The sequence below is a fragment of the Lepus europaeus genome, chromosome 16, assembly GCF_033115175.1.
Source record: "Lepus europaeus isolate LE1 chromosome 16, mLepTim1.pri, whole genome shotgun sequence".
In the NCBI taxonomy this organism is placed as follows: Eukaryota; Metazoa; Chordata; class Mammalia; order Lagomorpha; family Leporidae; genus Lepus; species Lepus europaeus.
In genome coordinates, this window is record NC_084842.1 from 19,137,553 (window position 1) to 19,156,771 (window position 19,219).

Sequence of the window (19,219 nt, forward strand, 5' to 3'; positions counted from 1 at the left end):
TCAGCAAGTTAGTAGGCTAACTGCACCTCAGCTTTCCTTACCCCTAAAAGAAGAAAAAAAGGGTTGGCTGCCATATAGATGGATTGTGAAAATCAAATGAGTTCATAGCTGTACTTTTTCATAGTGAACAATCATGTGTAATGATCATTATTGGTTTTATGATAATAATTCTCATGATGCCAGCATATTTTTATTTCTGCAGCCCATTTTGGGACTTAAAATGCGTTTATGTTGAATTTTTTGATAGATGTCAAATTATTTGATGTTGCTTATTTTTTATTATTTATCTATTTATTTTTATTTTATTTGAAATGTAGAGAAAGAGAAAGAGACAGACACAGACACAGAGACAGAGACTGACAGAGATCTTCCATGTACTGGTTCACTTCACAAATGTCTGCAACAGCCAGACCAGACCAGGCCAAAGCCAGGAGCTCAGAACTCTGCTGGAGTTTCCCACATGTGTGGCAGAAACACAAACACTGGAGTGATCATCTGCTGCCTCCTAGAGTGCACATTAGCAGGAAGCTGGTTTGGAAGCAGAGTAGCCAGAACTTGAACCAGGTACTATGATATGGAATGTGACTTAATCACAGGGTCAAATGTCTACCTCTATGTATTAGTTTTTGTTACTATTAAAAAAAAAATACCTAAGAGGCAATATTTATGAAGGACAAATATTTATGCCAGCTCACAGTTGTGGAAGCTCACAGTCCAGAACTGAGCCAGCATTTGATGAAAGCAGTGACATGCAGTCACTTCTGCAGTGGCAGAAGACATGCAGAGCAAGGACGGTGCAGCAAGGGAGAAAGCGGAGAGACAGGGAGCCTGTTGATCCGTGTGGTCTCTCTTCATAATGCCATCATAATTATTTCACAAGGCTCCATCCCAGCAATCTCATTCAGCTCAATAAGTTCTAAAGTCCATTGCAACTGATATTGATCAGGAAGAGAGATTCAGGATATGTAAAATTAAAAACTTAGATAATAGTATGAAATTATTTTAATGAATGTTAAAGTCATATATTAATTAAAGAGTACTGTACATCAGGATAACGTTTGCCATGAATTTTTATTTCTTATTAATTTTTTGTAACAAGTACCTATCACAAATTGGAAATTCTTGTAATGTCACAGATGGGAAACTTTTAAACATTTTTAAAAAATTAATTTTATTTATCTACTACATTTGCAAGGCAGAAAGAGAACAGAGAGAGAGAATCTCTCATTTTTTGGTTCACTCCCCAAATACCTGCAATGGCAGGGCCAGGGCCAGGTTGAAATCAGGAGTTTAATATCCAGCCTGGGTCTCCCATACGAGTGGTACAGACCCAAGGGCTTGAGCGTCATCACTTGATGTTCCCCCAGGGTGTACTTTATGAGGAAGCTGGACCAGAAGCAAAGCTCGGACTGGAAACCAGGGACTCACATATGGGATGCAGATAACCCATGTAGTGCCTGGAAAAAATTTAGTTCAAATAGAAAAAAAAAAAAATATGCTTTCTGACTTACGACAGTTCCTTGGTGAAGTTAGTAGAATTAATGGAAGCCTAGTGCATGACTTTCATTGCCATTTAGTTACTGTAACGTTTATGAAGGTAGGGACTGGCATTTGTCATTTTCATAGCCCTGTTTTACCTTTGAGCAATAAGACATCCTGAATGCACTAGGCTGAATTAAATGCTAACGTAACGTATGTTAAAAGAGCAATATCCAAAACAATTAGTGTATATCTACTGATTTTCAATTATTAATGTCAACCATCAGTTAATTTTTCTTGCATGCAACAATGAGTGCATTCATTCAACAATGATTCTGAAGTTCCAATCTGAAAAAAAGGCCCTTTGCAAATTTAAAAAGTGCACAAATATGTATGCTTTATTACAAATATTTCTATACAATTGATGCATAAATAGCTACCAGGTTAGACAACATAGCAAAACACTATGAAGAGGTAATTTGGTTAGAATAAAAACATGGTCAGTTGTTGATTTAATTATTAATTTGTATAATTTCTGTAATTGAGGAGGGTTCTATGAAAGCAGGGGAGTGAGTCTATGGAGACACTGAGTTGGATAACATTTTCTTTTGAAATAAAGATATGAAAATAAAGCAATAATTAAATCTGAATGGACTGCTATGGAAATTCAGAAAGTAAATCATGAAAATATTAAGAGGAAAACAGATGTTGCTGGAGACTCAACGTCTACTATGTAGAAATCTCCTGTTGTGATTCTGTAGTGATTCAGGTAGTAACAGTTCTGTGGTAGCCAATAGTCACAGTTTCCAGACTGCAAAAAATTCATGCATTGGTTTCTTTAATATTCCATCACCATAAAATACTACAGTTATATGAAAAATGTGTTGTAAGGGAAAAAACTAAGTATTTTGTTTAGTTATATATTTTTAAAATAAATTTTGATTAAATAATTACTCCAATATTTTGACACTAAGATTTCAGCTGATGTTGAGAACAAAAATCCAGCTAGGACTAGTGGGGCTTCATTAAGGGAGACTTGATGTTAGTAAATCAGGGGGTAAGCTAAAAGGATTAGCATTCCTATTGCATAACAACTGTATCTAAGTTTAACCTATAAACTGAGAGTTTACAGGAAGTTGAGCTTTCTCACTATTTTAAATTTCTGTTGAACAGATGATATTTAAGTATTCATAAAGTTACTAGGTAAATGTTTTTGAAAACATTTCTGTGTTTTAATGTGTGAATTAAGCCATATCAAATTTTTGTCATAGCATAAACCATGAGTGTAACCCAGAATTAATGAGTTTCTATTTTTTAATCCTTGTTAAAATTTAAAATACAGAAATAAAACAGGCTTAAGAGAAGGATTTTAGGGGAAAAACCTTGTCCTAGCAGTTAAGATACTGGTTAAAATGTGGTTTAGAAGCTCGTACCATATATCAGAGTGTCTAGGTTCAAGTCCTGGCTCCACTCTCAATTCCAAACTTCTGCCAATGCAGACCCTGGGAGCGGGTTATAGCTCAAGTAACTGGACTCCTGACATCCACAACACAGATAAGGAATTTGTTTTTGCTCCTGGCTTTCGTGTTGGCCTGTCCTCAGGTTTCATAGGCATTTGAGAAGTGAACCCAAATTGATTAAATAAACAAATTGATAAGAAATTTTGAAAAATGATAGCTAATCCAATATTTTTATAACTTCATTTTATTTCTAACACATTTTTTTTTTTTGGACAGGTAGAGTTATAGGCAGTGAGAGAGAGACACAGAGAAAGGTCTTCCTTCCATTGGTTCACTCCCCAAATGGCTGCCACGGCCAGCACTGTGGCAATCTGAAGCCAGGGTCTCCCATACGGGTGCAGGGTCCAAGCACTTGGGTCATCCTCCACTGCCCTCCTGGGCCACAGCAGAGAGCCGGCCTGGAAGAGGAGCAACTGAGACTAGAACCAGAGCCCAAATTGGATGCTGGTGCCACAGGTGGAGGATTAACCAAATGAGCCATGGCGCTGGCCCCCTCTCTAACACTTTTTGAAACCATCCTGATTCCTTCTACATTTGTTGCCTGATTAATGTAGTAATTCCCAAATCTCACTACGATAGATTATAAATACAACAAATTAAAATGTTATGAACTCAGGAGTAGTAAAGTTAACAACTTTGTATTTACAGTTAATATAATGATGCACATCACCATTAGGAGGTAATATGAAGTTTTTAAATAGATAATAAGAACCAATTTGGCATGCACACCAATCTAAGCATAGGATGGTTGGGAGAGGAATGCAATCAGTTTGCTCATGAGTAAAATCTTCATAAGCTGACATTATGGCATACAAAGGTTCTTATTTCCAGGTGTGATAAAGAATTGGCTTGTAATTGCTTTGAATTTAGGGTCATGACTATCAACATTGTTTAGCACATAGAAACTTCAAATTGAGAATATAGAGAAAAATGAATAATTTTTCTTCATTCAACAAAAAATAAATGGATTTTCTCAGGATTAATTATCTTTCCTTTCAGCAACTTTTCCATATAAACAATCTCATTGTCCTCTAAATTTAATACCATGTTTCAAGATTTCATCTATGCTTTGAAAGATTGAGAATGTCTAAGTTGCTTTTCATAATCCACTGTCTTTCACTGATTTGGGACACCTGTCTGCAACTTCACCATATTTACATGTGAGTTACTCTAATCTAGAATTACTGCTGAGAAATAAATTGTAGTGCTGTGATTAAAAAATAGCCCTCTCGGAAGTTGGGCTGAGTGAAGGGCTTTTCAGCTTAGAGCCAATAAGATCTGTGGCTCTGACCTGGGCATCCTTCGACTCCAGGGCAGGTCCATTTCCAGTGATCCAACTCTTGGCAGAGCTGCCAGGGCTCTTCACAAGCTGACTTCTGCTGAAGCCCAGGCTTACCACATTGAAAGCCACTGCAGTGGACTGGCCTGTTGGGTCTCCTTGAGGGCAGATCACTGTACAGATCAGCCATTAATAGGCCTGCCACCCATTGCTTCTGATGCCGAGCTTTCTTTTCCTCCTGGTTTGTGTTAAAGCAGACCAGAGGATGCAAGTCAAGGGAGTGCCCGTGTCCCATCTCTAATCTTCGGTGGCCTGAACTACAAGTCTATAGTCACAGGCATGTTCTGTAGTAGTTTTTCTAAGGTAGACAATGCCCATGAGGAAAATTATATTCCAAAGGGACCACTGCAGCTGAGGGGATGGTCAAGTAGGGTCAGCAACATTGCAGGCAGAACTGTAAATTTCTTGTTAGAGATGCCACCTGCCTTTACCTGGCCAGCTCTCCTCCCAGGCCAGCCAAGTAATGAAAGTCAACAGAGTGCCTTCCCCTAGGAGGTTCACACCTCCTTTAGGATATACCCCATGTGAAGAGATAGATAGGTCTGGGCCTCTGAATTTACAAGGCCTAGAGCCCACCAGATTATTATCAAGCCCCTTCTATCAGGTTCTATTTGCCTCTCAATCAGAAAAATTACTTGTAGCTTAGACAGCACCTTTCTTAGCTCCTCTAATAATGACTCTGTCCTTTGTTCTAGGCCCTGTCTAGTGCACTTGGGCCTCATTCCTTTGTAATCATAACCTCTACTCTACCACCAATGGCTCTACTCCCAACATGTGTGTACTGATGGTCCTCTTCCCCACTTAATGCTGTATAATTGTTCAAACCTGGTAAATGCCACTCTTAGGATCATTGGTTACTATCCTCACTCTGTCTTTTATGACCTTGTCTAAATATGATCAGAGTCGGTGAACTTGGAAGGCTTCCATAGCCTTGGCAACTCATGACGACAGCCTAGGATGGTTACTGGCGCCATAAACTAGAGTGTCAATGTGTTGGGTCAACAACAGGAGCCACTGTGCACTTGCTCCTCATATGGGATCTCTGTCCTTAATGTGCTGTACATTGTGATTTAATGCTATAACTAGTACTCAAACAGTATGTTTCACTTTGTGTTTCTATGTGGGTGCACACTGTTGAAATCTTTATACTAAATTGATCTTCTGTATATAAAGAGAATTGAAAATGAATCTTGATGCAAATGGAAGGGGAGAGGGAGCGGGAGGGGGGAGGGTTGCGGGTGGGAGGGAAGTTATTGGGGGGGGGGAAGCCATTGTAATCCATAAGCTGTACACTGGAAATTTATATTCATTAAATAAAAGTTAAAAAAAAAAATAGCCCTCTCAATTCAAGTGTGAAAAGATACGAAAGAGTAAAACCATTAAATTTTAATTCTGCACCATTTTGGAGAATGCTTCTTCATTTTACAAATGTGTGACAGATAACATGGGTCATACGCAGTTGGAATGAAAATAAAAAAGTTTGTCAAGGCTTAACTAACCTTGATCACAAATTCTTTTACATTTTCAGGGCAATACATTCCTCAGCCTATTTATTTTCTCCAGTTAGTCTCCACCAGCCCTGACCATCCAGGAGAAAAAGTTGAACAATAAAATTGCTTGATCACCATGAGTTCCAACAGCTTCCCTTTCAGTTCCTTTTTCAGTGGCTGCCATTCAAGTATTCAGTTCTAATCAAATGACATGACCTGTTAGCTTGTACTCCTGATTTCCAGGACTATGGAAGGCTGTGTGAGACCCTACAGCAGGTTGTACTGCAAGTTCATCATTTCCAATTAGACTGGGCCTTATAATATGCCAATCTTTCTACTTGTCTTCCTTGTATCCCTTCAAGATCTAAGTTAAGCTTTTGGTAATCTCTCCAAACTTTTTTCAAACCTTCCTTTGCCTTTATACTCAGCAAAATTAAGCTTCCTGCTCCATGATCATAGTATGTCTCCCAAATTATTTCAATCCTTCAAAATTTCTCTCAGCAATGATTTAGGTTTTTTTGTTTTGTTTTTTTTTTTTGTTTTTTTTTTTTTTAACATGGCTTTTACACAGCCTTTGCTTACTGTTTTCCCTCAGCATTTTGTTGCATTCTGGATGCTTTGTTAACGCATGTTTGCAAAAGCTTCAGATTGTTCAATGCTGGATACAGAGATGAAATTGTTTTGCATATTGGTCTTGTATCCAGTTAGAGTGCATTTTTGCATAGATTTCTTACATTTTCTCAAGAGAATTATGTAGTTTATACATGAAGATACTTTTTTCTTTCTAATATGTGCACGATTAACTTTACTGCCATACTTTATAACTATGACCTATAGCATAGCATTGAATAAAAGTGAGGAAAATGGGCAACCTAGCTGTACTGCTTCTTAGAAGTAAAAATTTTAAAATGTAGTTTCTCACCATTGCATATATCCTTCACTATAGGGTTTTTTAAAAATCTTTTCCTCTTTTTAGTAATTACTCTTCATCAGGTTAAGGATATTACTTCTTTCTATTTCATTTTGCTGAGAATTTTTGTTATGGCCAAATGTTGAGTTTCAGATAAAATTTTGTCTGCATGTACTAAACAGGCATACAACTTTTCATTTTTAGTCTTATTTTTGGAATTACATTGTCTAAAATTAAAATTTAAATCAAACTTGCAGTCTTAGGACAAAGCCCACTGAGTTATAATGTGTTATACTATTTATTTATAAGTCTGAGTTAATTTTGCTAATATTTTGTTGAGAATTTTTGTGGCAAGGTTTATGAGGAAGATTAATCTATGTGGATTCTCCGTATTTTACAATGGAGTAGTATCCTTGTAGACTCACTGTACATTGAAAATACATTTTGTCAAAAATTCACTTAACATGAGGAATGCTCAACCCATTCATAAGAAATCGAATTATGAAAACACTATATATGAACTTCAATGTTTTTTACACCAAGACAAACTGATCTATTAATTCAGTTCTCCACAAACTTTTTGAATCCTGGTACATTTAACCTACTGAATATTAGTTTGGCAATGCAGTACCCATGGAGAACCTGTGGCAAATTAGTTGTTTCTTCTCATGAACTTGAGGCACACTGAGAGCTGCGGCTCCCTCCTCCTCCCAGAGTCAAGAGAGCATAATACCATATACCACTAACTTATAAAAGATCAAATATCAAAATCTGAAATATAATTTCTAGTGAGTATCTGTCATCTTCATAATTAAAAAATCCCAAGTTGAGCCATTGTAAGTTGTAAGTTGGGGGGACCATCTGTAGTTTTCCTCTCTTGCAACGTGTTTGTCTGGTCTGGGATATGAATAATGTACACTTTATAAATTAAGATGTCATATTTTTTCTTGTATTAATAGCACAGCTTGAGTTGTACTGATTTGTTTCTTCCTAAAATTTTGGGTAGAATTCAATAGTGGAGATATCTATGAAGTGTTTGCTTTGAGGAAAGCTTTGAACTACAAATTGTCTATAAAAGTTATAGAAATTTATTTTTTTATGTGAACCTCTTGTTTTGTCTTTTGTAAAATTTATTTTTTGCTAATTTTGCAAAAGCATTTTTGGAATATTGTCCGATTTTCTTTTAAAGTCTTTAGGATCTTGAGTAATATATTGTTATTGAAAATTTATATATTCTGGCCGGCGCCGCGGCTCAATAGGCTAATCCTCCACCTTGCAGCACCGGCACACCAGGTTCTAGTCCCGGTCGGGACACTGGATTCTGTCCCGGTTGCCCCTCTTCCAGGCCAGCTCTCTGCTGTGGCCAGGGAGTGCAGTGGAGGATGGCCCAAGTGCTTGGGCCTTGCACCCCATGGGAGACCAGGAGAAGCACCTGGCTCCTGCCTTTGGATCAGTGTGGTGTGCCGGCTGCGGCGGCCATTGGAGGGTGAACCAACGGCAAAGCAAGACTTTTCACTCTGTCTCTCTCTCTCACTGTCCACTCTGCCTGTCAAAAAAAAAAAAAAGAAAGAAAGAAAGAAAGAAAGAAAATTTATATTTTCTCATGTGTGAAAATTAGTGTCCCAAACATGATTTGGTATATGAACTGCGTGCAATTTATTTTTTAAAAGAGTCATTTATTTACTTGAAAGGCAGAGTTACATAGACAGAGTGCGAGACAGAGAGAGAGAATCTTCCATCTGCTGGTTCATTCTCCAAATGGCCACAATGGCCGGGGCTAACAAAGGCCAAAGCCAGGAGCCAGGAACTTCTTCCACATCTCCCATGTGAATTCAGGGACTCTAGCACTTGAGCCATCTTCCTGCTTTCCTTGGCACATTAGCAGGGAGCTGGATTGGAACTGGAGAAGCCTGCACATGAAAGGGTACACATATTGGATATTGGTGTCACAGACAGCAGCTTAACCCACCACACCATTATGCCAGCCCTGAACTGTATGCATTTTAAAAGATGTGTCTTCTTCTATTATTGAGATAAGTGCTCTACATGTATCAATTAGGTCACGTTGCCAGATAGTTTGAATATCCCTATTATTTTGTATCTAGAGGTAAAAGTTGTGATGCAGCAGATTAAGTCAGCACTTGGGACAGCCACATCATATCTGCATGCCAGTTTGAGTCCCACCTACTCTGCGTTTGACCCAAGTCAGGGCTAATGTGCCTGTGAAGCAGCAGATGATGGCTCAAGTAGTTGAGTTCCTGATACCCACATGGGAGATCCAGATGGACTTCCTTGCTCCTAGCTCAGCTCCACCCAGTTCCAGCTGAACAGACAGTTTGGGGTGTGAACCAAATGGAAGATCTCCTTCTCTGCCTCTCTTTCTATCACTCTGTCTTTCAAATAAATAAATAAATAATTTAAAAAATTCTATTTACTCTTGGATTATTGAAGCAGAGATACTGAGATTTTTATCTGTATTTGTAGATCCTGTTTATTTTTCCAAATATAACAGGCTTGCTTTATGTACTGTGTATCTCTGGTTTCAAAGTGTTATACTTTTCAATTTTTTTTATGTTCTATGAGTATGGTTATGACCATGAAAGAGCTCTCATCCCTATTAATAGTTATAGAAATCTATTTTCTCTTATACTAGTATACTCAGTGTGCATGTGTGTTGTTTTTATGTGTATTGAAATGGAAAACTTGTTTTATAGCCTTTAATCATTTATTTTAAATTAAATTTATTTATTTGAGAGGCAAAGAAAGATAGAGACAGATAAATAGACAGAAATCTACCATTCACTGGTTCATTCGCCAAATGCTCAAAAAGGCCAGGACTGGGGCAAGCCAACTCTGGGAGCTGGGGATGCGATCCAGGTCTTCCATATGGTTGGCAGGGATCCAACTACTTGAGCCATCACCTGCTGCCTCCCAGAATAAGCATTAGCAAGAAACTGGAATCAAGAAAAGAGCCCTGGATTCAAACCTCCCTACACTGATATGGAAAGTGGGTATCCCAATTGACATCTTAACTACTGCCCCAAACACCTACCCCTTTACCCTTTATCTTTCAATCTAATGGTGTTCTTGGACAGATGATTTTCAGTTTGAATAATTCTGATGTGAATGATCTCAGGTACTGCAGTTCCATTAACACCCCTCCCTCAACAGCATGATTCAAACTTCAGTAACCATAGCATACTCACTGTAACCCGCTAAAGAACAACTTTGATGACTGATCTTTAGTCCACAGACCACTGCACTAAATAACATATGTGCCCTTCTTTCAAAATGTCTCACTGATGGATCATTGCATATTTCCTATTAATCTCATACAAAGACAGAAAACCATGCAGCTGTGTTGCTTTCTTCTAATACAATGGTAAACCCACAAGACATTAAAAAAACCAGTTATCAAAAGTAGAAACTTTCCATCCAATAAAAATGAAAAATACAACAAGGGAATGAAAAGTGATAATGCCAGAAGTAAAATTCATGTTGAATGTACTGGAATTATAGAAGAAATAACTGACTACTGGAAGAATGAAACTGCTATTACTCAAGAGAGTCTAGATTTGCAGCTAGAGAAGCACATATGTAGGGAAAATAAACAAGAAAAATTAGCATAGTGGTTGGGAAAAAATAATTAAGATGATGTACAGAAAGTAAAGCTGGCAGAAATTTCACATTAAAGGAACTCAGGGATAGTTCATAACTTGAAACCAACAGACAAAATGCTTCCAGAAGAGTATGGGTAATTGCCAAAGCACAGAAGATGCTTCCCCTATATTATGTTATACAATGAGACGAAGGCAAGTACTATTCAAACTACTACTGGTATTTTTCTTATTAAGAAATAAAATCCTTAAATTTTCATTTCTCCAATATTTTAAATGACAGTACATTGAACTGCTATTTGTCATTTTCCTATACATTGATTAGTGCAAGTAAAAGAATTTTTAGGGTCTGAATAAATCATATTAAAGCTAATGGGACCATTTTGATTTTTCTAATTAACAAAGTTTGCTTTTCACATATTTTTTTTTTTTGACAGGCAGAGTTAGACAGAGAGAGAGAGAGAGAGAGAGACAGAGAGAAAGGTCTCCCTTTTTCCGTTGGTTCACCCCCCAAAGTGGCCGCTACAGCCGGCGTGTTGCATCTGGCATGCTGCGCTGATCTGAAGCCAGGAGCCAGGTGCTTTCTCGTGGTCTCCCATGCGGCTGCAGGGCCCAAGGACTTGGGCCATCCTCCACTGCACTCTCAGGCCACAGCAGAGAGCTGGACTGGAAGAGGAGCAACTGGGACAGAATCTGGTGCCCCAACCAGGACTAGAACCCTAGGTGCCGGTGCACAGGCAGAGGATTAGCCTATTGAGCCGTGGTGCCGGCCTGCTTATCATATTTTCAACTTGCATGATCATTTTCTCCATCCCCACACAGAGTGAGGACTGCCCACATTTAACGTGGGTATTTATATGAGACAATAAAGTGTTTTTTAATCCAACTAGTAGACTATATATAACATGAAGACAAAAATAGTAATTAAGATATATCAATGACAATCCATGGAAGGAAAAATAGTATTGATAGGTAATTTCTTTCTAAAATATCAGGCAGAATGATAGCAAGAAAATTCTAAGTAAATATATTACTCTGACTACAATGAGTTGTGTTCTGAGATAGAATGATCAAGAAATTAAAAAGCAACAAATTTTAATATCAAAGAAAGTAAAATTAAATTAACATGAAGCACATATAATTAATGAAAGGCATGACAAATAGATATTCACACAGGGAAGTTCTCAAAAATGATTACAATTGAAATTCTTTGGCACAGTTAATTCGGTTTGTTTAGTCTGCTTCCACAATGTGAGTTCCCCTTATCTATAGGCAATATCAATATTGACAGTTTCCCTTGGTACTACCATAGCATTTGCTCAACATTTTGCAAATGTGTACAAATGGATTAAAAGACAAAAGTCGAGTTTTAATTCCCTAGCTTCTGAGTTTGCTTTACCCCAACTTACCTTTAGGCTGTACAGTTGTTAAATGCTGATTTGTGTTCAGATATTAATGTTTTTCCAGGCTTCTCCTTCTCATCTGAGGATTTCTTACACACTGTTCTTACTCCTTTTATAAAATTAATTAATTTTTATGTTATGTAAACATTCAGAGTGATTTCTGGAAACTTGCATATCAACTCTTTAAAATTCATTTTAATTATTGGTTTCAAAAAATCAAGTTAGTAAAAACACAATCAGGAAAATGTGCTATACTTCCTCACCCCCTCCCTGTCTTATTTTTGTGAATATAACAAAGTATCTTAGACTGGATATCAAATAACAATAGAATGTATTGCTCACCATTCTGAAGCCTGGGAGGTCCACAATCCAAGCACTAGTAGATTCCATGTCTGGTGAGGGCCCTTGGTTTCATGAATGATGCCTTCTAGCTGTAGCCTCATCTGGCAGAAAAGGCAACTGAGCTCCTTTAGGCTGCTTTTATAAGTCACACCACCCCTCATGACCTAATAACTTTCCAAAGTCCTCTACCTCTTATTACCATTATGCTGAGGATTATATTTTAACATGAATTTTGGGGAGTGCATCAATACCTCCCCAAACCTCACAAATCTGGGAGTCTTAAAGTAATGGGAGGAAAGGAATATGGCTTAAGGAAAAAGAAAAAGAGAGATGGATAATTCTTCCTTAGTTGTCTCTTTTTTTGATCTCTCTTGATTTGGAAGTTTTATAGAATAATTTTCTTACTTTAATTGTAACCAGTAATCTTTAAATTAGTGCTGTATTTCACTGCAAGTTTTTGGAGTGTTTATTCTATTTTTAGTTTCATTATCATAGTGCCAGGCAAGGCTCAGATACTGACATCAGTTTGCTACCTATTTATCCTTCCCTTCTTGTACCCTTCTTGTAATGTTTGTACAGAATTTGAAGTCAAGCATTTTGATATCAAAACACATGCAATAATAATATAAATAATGAATTTGCACTGATTTGATTAAACATTTAAATTAATATAAATATTACAAATGGATATATAAATAAAATATGTAGTTCATTTTTCTATATTTATATGATATGATTTAAATTGTATACAATACTGCTTCTCATATTAATTCCTTGCATGTTACCCCTGCTCTCATTGGAGGGTATGTGGGGACAGTAGGTAAGGCATCAGCAATTGGTGTCTAGCTGGAATTAGGAAATTCAGGACCACAAGTCAGGAGACCTTAACTCTCTCCCTATCTGAAGATCAAAGTTTGGGTGTCTTTCCCACATGACTGCTTTGAAGAACAGAATAGATGGGTTGATAGCAGGAGTATAATAGATACATAATAGAATAAGGCAGAAGAAGTAGTTTAAGAGACAAAATACAGTGGAAAGAAATTTCTCTTTAGAAATATAACTCCTAAACACTGGTTTCAGATGGGCTGCAAAAAATGAGATTAGAAAAGTTATTCAAGAAGCAGAGACAGTGACAGAGCTACTCTATCTGTTGCTTCACTCTGTTGCTCACAATGCACAGCACAGAGGAAGCTGGAAACTGGGAACTCAATCCTATTACCTGAGCCATCACTGTTACTCCCAGGTTCTGGGTTAGCAGGAAGCTGTTTTCAGAAGCCAGAGCTGGGAACTGAACACAGGTTCTCTGATGTGAGATACAGGTATCTTAACTGCTAGGCTATCCTCCCACCTCCACCACAACACGCACAGTATTTTTTAATTTAAAAATCATCATATAATTTTATATCTTGAAAGTATATGTGAATATTATAGATAATTTGAAAAATTTTATGAATTAATATCACTTGCATTCTCTGAGATAAATTTTATTAATATACCAAGATTTAATGGAATGAGAGAAAATACCAAAGAAAATGACGCTACTAAGAAAAGAAAGAAGGACTTTCAGGCAGCAAAACACACAAGGCACACTTCTCAAAAATAAAAAATGATTTTTATACGTTGATATCTACTTTTGCCTTTATTAGCCTTTTTGGTTTGCTTTCTAATTCTTTTTTCTAAGTTGTTATTTTGACCAAATGAATTGAATTGAAAATATTTAGGTAGTAACTCTGCCTGTAAGCATACCTGAGGTTATGTTTATTCTTTATTAAAAAATAAAATATCCAAAGTGCTCTAGTCTTGAGTATATAACACAATGAATTTTCACATGAATTACCCATGAAAGCACTACCAGCAAGTCTGGGACAAGAAATATTGCACCCTTTCTAAAGGGCCCTCTCTTTCCTCTCTTTAGTCAGTAAGCCCTCCCTCTCCTTCTAAAACCATAAACAAGTTTTTCAATAATTTGACATTCACACAAATGAAATACCCTTTACTTCTTTTTTATTCTAAGGTTTGCATTCTTATAATTTTCTAGAAGGAAATACATGTTTTGTCCCTTTTTTCACTTTAAACTCTATAAAGGATGATATTTATATTTTTCTTTTTAATATCTTTCCCATTTTTAAGTTAGTGAGTGGGGTTTTAAATTATAGTGATACAATATTCAAACTCTCAAAAATGGTATTTTAATATCTTCACAGAGAGCTTCCCTCACTTCAGGTATTGTATATTCTCCCAAACTGTATTGTTATTGGTTTTGTAGAGTTTGCTGAAATAAGATCAACATTACATTTCCTTTAATGAACTAATATTTCTAGCATGTGTCCATTTTTACAAGAAAACGTACTCCCTACAGAATCATTTATTCATCAGGGAGAACTGAATAGCTGTTCTAGGATAACATATAATTTCAAAAAAAACATAATCTCAAATTTGGCTGCACATAGGTCCTATGAGGTTTTACTTTTCAACCTCAGTAATTTCTGATGAATTTTTCTTATAATCCTGAAAGTTTGTAATCTGATATTGATTATTCCCTTACTTTATTCAATCAGAGACATTGCACTGAAACTTTTAGCATCCTTCAATCTGATTCTCTAATTCATTGCACATAACCTTTATTCCTATTATGATTTAAGAATTCAGGATATATCTTTTTTATTTTTTATTTTATTTTATGGACAGGCAGAGTGGACAGTGAGAGAGAGAGACAGAGAGAAAGGTCTTCCTTTGCCATTGGTTCACTCTCCAATGGCCGCCGCAGCCGGCGCACCGCACTGATCCAAAGGCAGGAGCAGGTGCTTATCCTGGTCTCCCATGGGGTGCAGGGCCCAAGCACTTGGGCCATCCTCCACTGCACTCCCTGGCCACAGCAGAGAGCTGGCCTGGAAGAGGGGCAACCGGGACAGAATCCGGCTCCCTGACCGGGACTAGAACCTGTGTGCCGGCGCCGCAAGGTGGAGGATTAGCCTATTGAGCCGCGGCGCCAGCCCAGGATATATCTTAATATAGACTAAATCTTAAGCTTTTTTGCTATACATGGGTTAATTTCTATTTGAAAATATAATTTCTAAGTATATGCACTGGATGTTATGTTGTCTAAATGCCTAGAAATGCACATTTCATGCCATTATCTAATTTATTCAACATTTTAAACCCAAGTTTAGAGATTTAAAAAAATCTAGGAAGTCACTCCAGAGAACAATACAGTAAAATTTTAGAAAATGTAAGGAGTAAATATGCTTGTCCTTCTCATGTTTCTTTTCCCATCCTAATGGGCAGACTAACAAAGTGCTGTTAAGTTCAAACAACGTTCCATTAGGTCTTTACTAGACAGCTGTACCCTTAAAAGTAATGCTTTGCTTTCCTTTTGCTGGACACCTTCTGTGTATACTGTTGCACGATCTGGCCCTACATTTGGAACATCCAGTTCACAGCAAGTTGCGGCCAAAAACTGCCCAACAACTAGATTTGCCATAAAACCCTTACCACGCACCTCCTGCTTCTCGCCCTCATGCTTTGCTGATGATGTTACTATTAATCAGTTCCTTGGCACTTTGGAGCATTTGTGTTTAATGAAGTGAGACTACCTCGGACCATGAGTTCAGACACCGATGGGCAAGTCATTTTGTTTCTTCCTCCAGGTACACAACTCTTAGATAAATTTCAAAGTGTCCTTTGATGGTATAGGCTTGAGCATAAGTCACCTACAACACTGGCCAATGTGATAAAATATCTTGGCATTATTTTCCCCTCCTTCCTGTTTCTCTTTCCCAGGGTTCTCACTAAGAATAGTTTTCAAAAATACCAAAACAAACAAATCCTACCTGCTTTTGAGTCTTTCAATTAGATTATTCCTGGGGGTGAGGGTTGTGGAGGTGACAAAAACAAATGGCATTAAATTGTTCTCTGAATGTGCACATTTCCTTCCTGTGTCTTGGGTGAAGGTGAATCTAAAGAATGAGTAAGAATCATCATAAGCCATTTACCAAGGTGTCCCATTGTTTCAAATCCCCTGTGCACTTCTACCTGGCTTTATCGACCAGCTGTTCACATGCTGGGCTACACTTTGATTATAGGTACATGGTTGACAGTCAGATGTAAAAAAACAGGGTATGCCTCCCATATCTTTTTAATCTTTCGCCATAGTTTAAGACACAATCCAGAGTAAATGTAAATGACATCTATTTGAGTGAATGGATGAATAAATGAATAAATAATTAAACTCAATCTTGAGCAGTCACTCAGACAGCTGGGAGCTAAATTAATTTCTCCTTCATTGAATGGTAGTCCAGATGGAAGGAAAATTTCTGAGAAGCAGAGAACGCAGAGTGTCTTTCCCTCATTATCCCTTCCTTTATTAAAGATTCAAGATGAGGCTCAATAGGTTTCTTCTAATTAGACACACTTGTTTAGGATTAAGTATCACCATAGAACTATAACCACAATATATTATAAACAATTAAAAATGTCTTGAGCACTAGACATAAATTTTAATATTAAGTTTAGGAGCTCATATATGGCAACCACACAGTATACATAGGGATACTTTCATCCTTATGTAGAATAAAAATGACTACACTGTGAATCAGGATCATTACACATGAAGCCTTGAGACAGTTTTTTTTTTTTTTAATTTTTTTATTTTTTATTTTTGACAGGCAGAGTGGACAGTGAGAGAGAGACAGAGAGAAAGGTCTTCCTTTTGCCGTTGGTTCACCCTCCAATGGCCGCCGCGGTAGCGCGCTGCGGCCGGCGCACCGCGCTGTTCCGATGGCAGGAGCCAGGTGCTTCTCCTGGTCTCCCATGGGGTGCAGAGCCCAAACACTTGGGCCATCCTCCACTGCACTCCCTGGCCACAGCAGAGAGCTGGCCTGGAAGAGGGGCAACCGGGACAGGATCGGTGCCCCGACCGGGACTAGAACCCGGTGTGCCGGCGCCGCAAGGCGGAGGATTAGCCTGTTGAGCCACGGCGCCGGCCCTTGAGACAGTTTTTAACTTTATGCAGAGCAGGAATCACTGTGGTGTAGTGTTTATGCATACACACATACAGCATTATGTAAATATATGTTTTTGTTCTGTCAGGTCAAATGTATAAGGTATCTATCAACAGCAACACCAATATTTCTTCATCCAGACAATTGTCTTAGCTTTCCACTTACCACAAAATGAGAAGACAGCAGGTAATAATATTTACTCCAGTTCTTTCTGTCTTCATCACAATGAATGGAGGAGAAAAGAAAAGAAAAATCGTAAACATTTTGCTGTTTATTTAATAAAACTTTGAATACAGACATAAAATGAATAAGATTTAAATTATCTTAACAACAGTAGTGCTAATGGAAAAATACGTATTTCTGGTATTTCTCAATGTGTGAATTATTTAAGTATTTAAAAATTATCTGAAGCATTTTGTGATACAATTTGAATCCATTCATAAAATGCTTATCAAAAACACTTTTTTATATGATCAGTTTAGCAAATATTAGGGTAAAAAGATTTCATAATCTTGATTTCCAACACCATATGTTAGTTTTGCTTATTTTGAATATCTTATCAATGGAAATGTACACAGTACTTGAACTCTAGATTATTGCTCACAATATTATGTTAATGAATGATTATACATTCTGTGTGCTTTTATCATTGCAGTTGTTGCATAGTATTCCATTTTGTGCATGTTAATTTATTTATTTATTTATTTTTTACTGTAAATTGCCTTTCACGCTGTTTTTCTTACTGGGCTAATTTAAAGGCTGTTGCTATGAACTTCTTTGTATATCATTTTGGGTGAGTTCCATTATGTAAGAATACCTATCAATGTTAAATTTTTAGTTGAATGTGAAAGAATGACTTGATAGGCAATAGGGTACTATTTTTAGAAGATAATAAAGTATCAAAGTGTATGTACCATTTATACTAGAATTAGTTTTTCATATGTTTCTTGTTTTCACTATCTCAGAAATTTCTGCCACTTTCTTTTGAGCCATTCAGTTATATATGTGATTATAATTTGTATTCCCTCAGGACTAATAAATTTGATGTTTTTGGCTTTTGAAGATCCTATTTTATGAAATGCTGTTTGAGATTTTTGTCTATTTTACTGTTCTGCTGACTCTTGGTCTTACTGATTTATAGGATATTTTTCTATATTCTGGGTGAACACTTGTCAAATACATACAACGGACATCTGTTAGGTTAGCGGGTGACTTTTATTTTTCTGATTTACCTTCAAGTTTCTCCTTTTTGGAATACATCTTCATCTATACCAAGATCTTGATGATACTCTGTTTTCTTCTGAAAGCACTCTATTTATTATAGTATTTTTATCTATAATATAAACAGAACTGATTTTTGTGTATTAACAGAGGTTTCATGTGGTCTTTTCCATGTAGGGACTTAAGAAAAAGTCATTCCCTTCCTAACAGCACTATAATGCAAGCTATGTGACAAATCAAATGAATTTCTATGTGTAAGTCTATTTCTGGGCTCATTTCCTGTATTATTCAACTTTTTATTTTGTCCTTTAAATACCTGGCTAATCATGTTTTCAATGTATAATTAGCTAGTATCTGAAACACAGAATTGATTTATAATGCAATTCATTTTTCACAACCGCAAACATAAATTTATATTTCAGGCTGTTCAATAATTCAGTACTTTTTACAATTTCTTGTACTTAGTTCTCCAACGTTTCTGCTTCATAATATTTCAACAGCATGGATAGATAGAGCTGGAGGTCACTATGTTAAGTGAAATAAGACAAGTACAGAAAGACATACATCACATGATCTCACTCATATGTGGAATCTAAAAATTACGTGATCTCATGGAAGTTAAAAATATAATGGTGGGAGTCAATGCTGTTGGACAGCAGGTAAAGCTGCCAACTGCGGTGCCTGTATTCCATATGGATGCCAGTTCAAGTCCCGGCTGCTCAACTTCTGATCCAATTCTCTGTTATGGCCTAGGAAAGCAGTAGAAGACGGCCCAAGTTATTGGGCCCCTGCACCTGTGTGAGAGACCAGGAAGAAACTCCTGGCTCCTGGCTTCAGTTAGGCACAGCTCCAGCACTTGGAGCCATCTGGGGAGTGAACTAGTGAATGGAAGACCTCT

General features: G+C 37.1%; 1 protein-coding gene across 3 annotated transcripts in view; it reads right to left on the reverse strand.

Moving 5' to 3' along the window:
* Positions 1-16,006, reverse strand: part of MSR1 (macrophage scavenger receptor 1) — a 109,236-nt gene extending 93,230 nt beyond the window's left edge. For all 3 annotated transcript variants that reach the window (XM_062213419.1, XM_062213413.1, XM_062213420.1), the window contains exons 1-2: positions 15,931-16,006; positions 12,101-12,201 (exon numbers count right to left, since the gene is read on the reverse strand). In XM_062213419.1, coding sequence (XP_062069403.1) covers positions 12,101-12,201 — 101 coding nt within the window. In that variant the 5' untranslated portion in view covers positions 15,931-16,006. The remainder of the gene's footprint in view (positions 1-12,100; positions 12,202-15,930) is intronic.
* Between the last annotated feature and the right edge of the window lie 3,213 nt (positions 16,007-19,219).